At 37.4% G+C, this 10,113-nt stretch overlaps 2 protein-coding genes across 3 annotated transcripts; one reads left to right on the forward strand and one right to left on the reverse strand.

The window, feature by feature from the left end:
- Positions 1–2,952: 2,952 nt before the first annotated feature.
- Positions 2,953–4,505, forward strand: LOC106641450 (uncharacterized). The gene is made up of 4 exons (XM_014355875.2): positions 2,953–3,178; positions 3,527–3,766; positions 3,845–4,159; positions 4,238–4,505. Exons 1-4 carry the CDS (start codon positions 3,154–3,156, stop codon positions 4,333–4,335), a joined length of 678 nt encoding a protein of 225 aa, XP_014211361.2. The 5' UTR covers positions 2,953–3,153; the 3' UTR covers positions 4,336–4,505.
- A 455-nt stretch (positions 4,506–4,960) lies between these two features.
- Positions 4,961–8,738, reverse strand: Mau2 (Mau2 sister chromatid cohesion factor). Of its 2 annotated transcripts, XM_014355867.2 has the most exons (9): positions 8,415–8,738; positions 8,029–8,325; positions 7,439–7,618; positions 7,071–7,349; positions 6,730–6,976; positions 6,415–6,662; positions 6,137–6,342; positions 5,859–6,061; positions 4,961–5,666 (listed from the first exon to the last, which is right to left on the reverse strand). In XM_014355867.2, the coding sequence occupies exons 2-9, from the start codon at positions 8,251–8,253 to the stop codon at positions 5,467–5,469; spliced, it is 1,788 nt and encodes a 595-aa protein (XP_014211353.2). In that variant the 5' UTR covers positions 8,254–8,325; positions 8,415–8,738; the 3' UTR covers positions 4,961–5,466. The 2 variants fall into 2 exon arrangements, with proteins under 2 accessions (XP_014211353.2, XP_089444642.1); XM_089588516.1 differs by having other exon boundaries at positions 8,029–8,738.
- Between the last annotated feature and the right edge of the window lie 1,375 nt (positions 8,739–10,113).

Here is a 10,113-nt window from a genome sequence, read left to right on the forward strand (position 1 = left end):
CACCGTTTGAGTGATGTGGCCCCGATCAGATATGAACATCCCCGTTTACAGTCCGCTCAAGTGCGGAGGGGGTGTGCTAGGCGCCGTAGATCACGGTGTCGCGCGCGCATCTGCCCCTCTCTCGATCTCGCCTCGATCGAACGCCTTATTGCCAGCACTGCACAATGTATATATATGTATCGGATGGGTGTAAATATATATAGGTATCGGCTCCCGAAATCTATACGGTCTGCGCTCGGTAACCGTCCCTCCACGGGGCGATAAGATCGCGGAACCCCTTTTTTTCCGCGGGGGCGCATCTGGGGCCCCATCCTCATTAGCCTAAGCGGTACAAACGGCCCGAGGCGCCCACGCCGCTCTTTTTCTGCCGCTGCTGCATAGTTGGCCGACCGCAAATTATCGGCCTCGTTCATCATCCACCGACGCTCCCCACCCGTTTCGTCTTGTTCGAGCGCCTATACGCCGAAATTATATGAGCCTACGCTTCGATTACCCCTTTGTCTTCTCTTCGGGGTATTTTCAAAGTAAGTGTACAGGTATACACCTTATATCAATACACTACTGTATACTACTATACTTGCAAGATGTATATGTAGATGTGTGCATCGATAGGGAGGTGCGCTCGTATACGACTGGGGCCTCTAAACGGCCCGTTAAGTAGGTAAAAATTGATGCACCTTGTGATTTTTTGCCGGAAACCTGCTGCTGATGCTCTATACATCATCGATCTCCGATCTCCTCGTGTGCGTGTGTGTACGCGTGTATATGTGTGTGTGTGTGTATATATAGGTGACGGACACACTGCACACAGTGTTGCACGGTTTAATGAACAAGTCGATCGGACACCCAAAGTGATCAATAGTATAAGATCGTACGCGTAATATTAATTGTTCAAAGGTTTTTGGGGATCGAACAAAAAAACAATAAAATTACTTTTCAACGATTCGTCGTTGAGTACCGATCTGCCGATCCGTCACGGGGAACGGTAACAAAAGGTGGGTATGAAGATACGACGTGGTTTGGCGCCATTCGTCATACGGATGTATATTGTGCACCTATCGGTATATTATCGAATTGACAATGGTGCAAAAAAAAAAAAAAAAAAAAAAAAAAACGGCCAACGAGGAGAGGCAGGAAGCGCGTGGCGAGGCTGACAAAGGCCGAGAATAACGAGCGGGAGAGAGGTGACGAATGCGTAACTCTTTGCTTTTCCTCGGCCTCTTGAAATATACTTTTATATATATATATACCTGCCTACTTATTCAAAAAAATGGGAACAAAAAATATACTTGCGGCGCTCGCGTGAACGAGGGAAACGAAGAAAAGAGGCGAGGAGCATCGATGATGATGGGGCGGCCACCCAGACGCAGGTACCTGCTCATTCAAAGGCAAATGAAGAGAGTATAAATAAGTTCCTACACGCATAAATATTATAAATGTATATATTGTAGGTGCAGGTAGCCAATAGTGTCCATGTGCTTGAATTGCTGAATTTGGGTATACGTGGGCGCTGATTGGGTGTATTGTTGATGACACCACTTTTAGGTGCAAATATACTTCAATGAGGCGAGTTTTTTTTACGATAAGAGACAAATATAGAAATCAATGGGCTTGACAGAGTATTATTATTTCATAGTTGTGGGTGTGGACAACCTGCACAGGTGTAATGGTAGCGGAAAATCGGTATCCTTGAAATTTAATCGGAGGTGTGTGTCGTTTTTGTTATCCAAAAGTACCGTGTATTTATATTTAGATAATTGTACATTTGAATGTGTCAAAAAAAGGTGGGTGCGTAAAGGTAAAGAAAATTTCACATCAAATTCTGTGTGTATTTACCTTAAAAGGTCAATCGGCGGTTGGCTGATGATTTTGTTTTTTGTTCCGCTCAAGTTGGAGGGGAAAAAAATTAAATTGTTACGCCAACTCAATTACCATATCGTATTGTCACATGTATACCGCTACGAAAGTTACGCCCTAATTTTTTTCGACTACTTCTTTTCAAAGTTTTTTTTTTTTTCATCGATTCGTTATAATACTCGCGCCACCAGCGCACGCACACACGTATACATCAAAGTTGGATTTGAGTCATTAAAGTGACAAGTTAATCAGCTTATTCATCCTTAAAGGTATACATGCTCGAACATTAAAGAGAAAAATAAAATATGAATATTGATGCGAGTCATTATTATTGTACGTGTGTTTTTCGCGGCAATAAAATTAACTTTATTTGACGTTCGATTTGCGCATGTACGACATAACGAACATTAATCGACGAAAACAAGAGATATGTCAAATAAAGACGTTAAAAAGTCTTATAAATAACACGCCGAGATAGTAGAGGGAAAGAGAAAGAGACATGTATACACCTTTCAAACCGTTTATATATATATATATACTCCCCAATACCGAGGGAATGAACAAGTGTAACGTAATCTATAACTAATACCGGCACCTAATGCGCAAAGGTAATTGATGTATCGCTTTAAAAGCACGAAAGTTTTTTCAACAAGGGAGTTTACCTTGAATTCGAGTAGGTAACTCGTGAGAGTCTTTTCGAGTAAACTGTGTAGATAAGGTACTCGTTCGAAACTTAATCGATACGTACCAATCGCTCGTAAAAAAAATGATAAAAATGATCATTATTTTGTCACTAATGGCGAATAAAGTCTTGCGTGGGTAAATGAAACACTCGCGCTTCAACACAAATACTCTATATATGCGTATACTTGGTCAACACGATTGTTTGTGCCAAAACGCTGTATATAATTGCATTGGGTCTCAGCGACTAAATTTAAACATTAACAAAATGTAAGATTTTCCGACGTAACTTACGTAAAATCGTAAATTGCCAAGAGTCGAAAATAAAACAAAAAGAGTCTGAGGTATAGGTGGGGGGTAAAAATCAAAGTCAATTAGCGCGCAATGAAAACAATTGTCGTTCGGGCATCGGCTCCGATTTGCGGATCGTTAGTCATATAGGTGCCATCTGGCGTAAGAGCGCGGAAGATTTTTTTCGTGTTGTTGTTATGGATCATTGCGCGACGACGGCAGCATCAGCTGCTGCATCCGCGCTTCCAAGCAGACGACGCAGTAGTCTCGTCTCCTCTTCCCGTGACGTCTGCTGCAGGAGTGAAGTGCAGACGAGTCGGGAAAATGTTGCGTTCCCTCGTCTCGAATCGTAAGTTTTTTTGATGACTGCACTTTGGTTGCGATAGAACTTCGTAACGTGCCGATATTTTTTTGTTTTTCACATTTCACGCAATATCAATCGAACTGTCGTACGTGCCGATTCGACGTCATTCCTGTCACCGCGTATAGCATCAGAACTTGCATAACCTAAACACGTCTATTTTCATCTTTTAATAATATGTATATCGTTTGTGTGTATACTTGCAACGTTCGAAACACGAATATTTTAAAAGTTAATACTTACGATTTTCCGTCCAACTATACTCAATTGTCGTAAATTGTCTGACATCTAATTGTTGTCACCTGCGAGAGTGTTATTGTTGTTGTTTTGTTTCAGATGCCTTCCAGCAGGGTCTGAATCTGGTGGCGCGCAACAATGCTCTCGCTGTCCTAGGCACCCAGAGCCCGCTTCTAGAGCAGGCCAGGAAACTCGCCAGCGAAGCGGTTCCACAGAAATCTGGATCCTCAGCCCCAGCTGCTGAAAAAGTTGAGCCGTACAGTCCCTTCCAGGGCAAGAACAACACGGTAGAATACGCGTTGGCTAGATTGGACGATTTGCTCAACTGGGGAAGGAAAGGTAAGATATCATTCGATTCTTTATTAATTTTCGACTGAAAGGTTAACGTTAATTGATAAACGAGGAATTTCGTTAAAGGTTCGGTATGGCCTCTGACGTTTGGTCTTGCGTGCTGTGCCGTGGAGATGATGCACATTGCTGCTCCACGATACGACATGGACAGATTTGGGGTAGTGTTCAGAGCATCGCCACGGCACGCCGATGTCATCATCGTGGCTGGCACAGTGACAAACAAAATGGCACCGGCCCTGAGGAAGGTTTACGATCAGATGCCCGATCCTAAGTGGGTCATTTCCATGGGTAGTTGCGCTAATGGAGGAGGCTATTATCACTACAGTTATTCAGTTGTAAGAGGGTGTGATAGGATCATGCCTGTAGACATTTATGTACCTGGTGGGTTTTAAAAATTTTTATATGCAACTTTCATAAAAAGTGGTATCCACTTAACTTTATTTTTACTATGATTCGTAGGTTGTCCTCCAACTGCAGAAGCACTACTGTATGGAATCTTACAGCTGCAAAAGAAGATAAAAAGAATGCAAACAACTCAAGTCTGGTATAGGAAGTAATTTTTTTCTTTCAAAAACTTATGTAGTGATGTTCCAAATACCAGACAATTGTGTAATATAATATCTCATAAATTATTTCATGAGTAACGAAAATCGATGAAATCATATTTTTATTTTATTTCCATTACTGTATAAACAAACTTTGTTAAATAAAATTTATTAGGACAAAAGTTCAGTTTCTTGATCAATTGTTCCCATCAAATATGAAATTATATAAAATTATTTGACTTTTATGTTGGGGAGAGTAAAAAAAATTTCATCACAATATTTAGTTATAAAATATTAAAACTTTTCTTTTAACAATCAATCGTTATTTCTTAATCAATCATAATTTATTCAAAAAATACATGTCATGTCAGGTAATTTGATATTAAAAATTATTAAAAACTTTAACGATTTATTTTTCAAGAGTTGAAAATGATTATGACAATAGGACTTAAGAGTCATGAAAATTAAAAGCACGATTTTAAAAATAATTTTTGTACAACAAAACGTCAATAGTTGTACTTATATTTACAATAATGTATTAGCTTTACAAGGTTTCATAAAATTCAGACTTGTTTCATTTGGGTAATTAAATTTTAAAACGTGAAACGTCAGGAGTGCATACAATAGAGTCAACAAATATATCAACTTTTTGTATATTTCATTATTTACAATGTTGTCACTTGACATTAAAAATATACAATAGCTCTATACAATTGCAATTGACCGATGTCTCCAAAATTGTATCATACATATTTGGTACCCGCGGTAAAAAGTCTATGTATACAGCTTGTGCAAGCAAAATAAGTATATATAAAAAAAAAAAAAAATTTACAATAACTTTCATTTTCTTTCCACGTAAATGAAATATTGCACATTAAATTCAGTGTAGCAAATGGTTATTTAAAAAAATATCTGAATTTATTCTGCAATAATTTCACATCTATATACACGAGCGCGCTTATTTATCAATAACTTTTTGTTTTCATACGTTATTCGAGTTCAATAAGCTGTTGTAAGTTATAATATAAAACAAAGTCCAGAGTAGATACTAAAACAAATTTCTGAATTAAAACTCAAGTATAAATAAATTATTTATATAAAATTCACGGGAAAAGTATAAAATGATAAATGTGTGACTGTACATTATCGCATTGACTGCGATGAAGAAGCAGGCGAAGTATTTGGTAATATCGGCAACGGGCCATCAATCCATTGAAGCAACGGAGTATGTTCACTCCTTTGCGTACTTTGGAACTGATCGTTAAGTATCTGTGTGGAAAATGAACGATGCATTTGGAAAGCTTCATTTTCGCGAGCATGATCAGCACAAATCCTATGCAAATCTGTAAAATTAAATTTTTCCAAGATTTTAATGTGTGTTTTAGCTTATTTATTTATTTACTCATTTATTTACTGTCACGAGGGGGTTGTAGTCATAATAAGCACGAAATAGTTTGAAAGACAGAGTGAGTTTAGTTAAAAAAAAAAAAAAAGGAATTTTACAATAAAAAACATTAGAAAAAAAAATTTGATACCTTTCAATATGGCTGTAGCCCATATTTGGACATGGACATCAGGAATTTTCGAAGCCAATTGCATAGCAGGTGTTACCATGTTCATAGACTCTCTATGATTTCCCAACGAAAGGAAAATGTGACCAAGAAGGACGAGACTACACGACGTTAATCGATTCAAGTCCTCTGCATTTGCCATTTTTAGTGTTTCTCTGAGATACCTCCTACAATAAAAAGATATGTATTCATGTATCACACAAGCATATTATTGTTTGTAATGATTATTTATGATTATTTACTTGGCCTCATGATAACGAGCTCCGTAAAATGCTTGAAGACCTTGCACATAATATGCTGCAGCTCGTATGGAATGCGAAAAAGATGGTAAAGATTCTGGATTCACTCTTTCCATCAAAGTTGCCAATTCGGTATCTTTTCTCGCTCTAATGTATACTATTGCCAAATTTAAATTTGCAAACGTCACCAATTCTTGTTCTTGCGTTGCCTATACATAAATATTGAAAAATTATTGATAAAACTAATGAGTAATAATACCATCATATTTAGTATTATTCACATTTAATGCTGCTATCAATTGGTTTTGTGCTGCATCTGTACAGTCCATAGACATTGCATATAAGCCAAGCAAAACATGTAATTGTGCTCTGTGGCTTTGATACAATTTGGGCTGATGCCTGCACAATTGGCAAGCTTGAGATATTTCAGACAGAGCCATAACTCTGTGTCCCATAACAAGTCGACACATGACTATATGTTCCAATAATATTAATTGAAAGACGGATAGAATCGGCTTATTTTCAATAACTAAAATTCAAATTGGAGATTTAGATAATGTTTTGAAATACTTAAATTTATGTTTTAAAATACGTACGTTTTAAATTTTCTATTTGAACAAGAGCCTTGTCAGTATATTTTTGAGCTTTATCCATGTAACCAGATTGCATTGAATGTACCACTGACACCAAGTATACAAGAATAAATAGATGCTCTTTTGGCATCCAGATAAACATATCACCTACGTTAGAACCAACAACAACATCATCGCTAGGCCACGATGGAGCCATTATCGATTGTATACTCTGCTGTAACTGTTTTAGACATGGTTTTACGCTTTTTACCTATAATAATAATAATAATAATAATAATAATAATAATAAAATATTAATGTGTATTACGTTTATATAAATAATAAGATAAATGAAAGCATTTTACCTGCCCAGATACCAAATAATGACAAACTTGAAGTATCAAGAAGTACACCTTCAGGTATTCTTTTTGATGAGGATTACCTTGCCAGTTTTCAACTTGATGCCCCACTGAATTCAATAATGGTGAAGCTTCAGGGAATTTTTTATCTATCAATAGTAGCATACAACGACTGAGAAGAAACAAGACTCTTGTGTAATTTGCATTGCTTATTTGTGAATAATCGGCACCAACTGCGAGCAACCCTCCAGCCGCATTCAAATCTTTCTCTGATGAGTGTATTTGCTGTGGATTCATTTTCAAACAGTCAATCTTGGTATGTGTAGACAAGAAAAAAAATTTTAAAGTGGCGATTTATACAAAAGGATACTTACAGCAAGCTGAAATATAAGTCTACAGTGCCAATAGACATGGTGTTGTGAGAGTTCAATTGCTTTGCGCAAAATTGATTGACTTAGACCAGACTGTTGCTGTTGCTCGTAAAGCTCTGCCAATACACTAGCTGCTTCAAATTTCACATCGTCAAACGTAATAATCGTTTGACTCAATTGCCACTGCGAAAAAAAAAACAAAAAACAAATTAAAATTTAATTCGATGCGTTAAAAAAAATTGTCGTTATTCCTTGATAACTAATTTGTCAACAATAAATGAATGAAGAAAATAATTGTTATATTCGTAAAACCAAACTCCTTGAAAGTCCTAAATAAAGAATAAAAAACAAAATTTTTTTATTTCAAAATAAAAAATGCATCCACCCATGCACACGTATAATGGTACACCTACCCACAAAACACACAAGCATCCGCTAAAAAAAAGCGCGAAACTAGGGGGAGGTTAAGTACGCTAAAATGTGCGGGGGAGGGTGGGTAAAATAATTTTTTTTTAAATAATAATGTTGACTAATATAGTAATTTTTAATCGAGTAAGTACGCAAAAGAGATGAATTTTGGCTGAACTACTTACCGCTCGTTCTAGATGAGTGCGGGCGAGATCGGCGTTTTTGGTGTACGTGAGGAGTATGTTGCCGAGCTGCAGGTGGGTGCGCGCCTCGACCCTCGGCGGAGGCTTAAAATTAAAGACCGCCTGTAGACACTGGATACAAGATTTGATGCTCGGCGGATTCGAGGTGCGGAAGTGCTCGGCCAGGCCAAGCAGCGACAGGTACCAAGCATCCTGGGACGACGCCATTTTTACATCGCTAGCCTAAATAATCAGCCCCCCCGTCTCCAGCTTCTTTTTTTTCTTCTTGTTACGGTTTGCCTGTCGATTACGAGGATGGTGGTAACAACACGACCATTACACGAAGGACAGTAATGACGAACAACACCAACGAACATCCACCCACTCACTATTGTGTGTACAAACAAGTAGCAGTACAGCTGCTGGGTTAACGGCAGAACTTATGTATTTTTTAGCTCCAAAATGTTATATTTGACGGCGTCAACGACGACGACGCATTCGCGAAACACAAAAAATGCAAGCTCCAGTTACATCCTACAATTTTACTTCTGAAGGTTGCGGTTACGAACCTACACTGTACAAATAAATACGAGCTACTGAAACAAAATAACATGCAAAAAAACTCGATTTTTCTTTTAAAGAAAGAGAGAGACAGAGAGCGAATGAGCCACACACTGACACACACAAGCAACGGGGAGCGTTCATGCACTCTCACACTCTCAGTTTCACAGTCAGTACAGGTAGACGCTAGCGCCGCCCGACCATGCGGCGTTACCACGAACCACGACCTACGTATAACTATGAACACTTTACTGCTGGCAGCGATGCAGCATTTGCGGAATACAGCCACGATTGTATCATTCTGGTTCTGGTAAAGAGAGCACGGTGTAAGATAAACATGAAGTTATGTGCAGTAATTATAGTTAACGCTACTAAGTAGTGCCATTTGGTCCATTTTATTAAACCATATGAGTAGAATATTTATACTTTTGGAGGTCGATTTTCGAGTAAAAGATAAATAGTAAACTTGCCGCAAACAGCACAATCTATGATAACTTTTTATTGTCTATTTATAAAATTAGTTGCGGCTGGTTTATAATTAATTACAAGGCTTTACTGTAAGTTGTAATTATTTGGATTAGCGCCATCTAGCGGTCTTCATTTTTTAGCGAAAAGTGGCCTCTAAAATTCTCAATCAGAGCAATCAGGCTTAGAGCTATTTAATCAATTATAAACCAGCCGCAACTCATGATGAAGCTATAAAGTTAAGAATTAACGATATATGTGTTTTTGGCGGCAAGTTAACAATCTATTTTCTACCAAAAAATTGACCTACTATGTATTTATACTTTTGAAGATAAATTTTTGAGCATAAGATAGATTGTTAATTTGCCGCCAAAAACACACGTATCGTTATTTTTTCATTTTGTAGCTTCGTCATGAGTTGCGGCTGGTTTATAATTGACTAAATGGCTCTAATCCTGATTGCTCTGATTCAGAATTTTAGGAGCCACTTTTGGCCAAAAAATTAAGACCGCTAGATGGCGCTGATCCAAATAATTATTGCTATACTTACAGTAAAGTCACTTTATTAGTTATAATCCAGCCGCAACGAATCTCATAGATAGATAATAAAAATTTAACATTTTTTGTGATACTTGCGGCAAGTTTACAATTTACCTTCTATTCGAAAATCGACCTCCAAAAGTATAAATATTCTACTTATCTTAATATGCTTATAAAATCGATATTTACAATCTCAATACTCTAGATCTTTTACCATTAACTAATGAAAGAACAGCCCTTCAACTTTAGATTTCCAATAAACAGTTAACACGTAAATTAATCAGTCGAAAAGAGATAACTGAAGAAAAAAGGTCTTAGAAAGAAGCACAGTCACACGAAGAGTCTCCTAGGAATGGAGCATCGGATCTCACTTAATCAGAGAAGGTTGGGTTCTTTGTTTATTTATATTACTTAAAACTTACTTCTCTATAATAAATGTATTTTTCAATTAGTGAGATCCGATGCTCCATTCTTATGAGACTTTTCGTGTGACTGTGCTTCTTTTTAAGACCTTTTTTCTTC

Source organism: Copidosoma floridanum, unplaced genomic scaffold, assembly GCF_036245765.1.
Source record: "Copidosoma floridanum isolate Cflo_tuat_1 unplaced genomic scaffold, Cflo_Japanese_pri ptg000007l, whole genome shotgun sequence".
NCBI lineage: Eukaryota > Metazoa > Arthropoda > Insecta > Hymenoptera > Encyrtidae > Copidosoma > Copidosoma floridanum.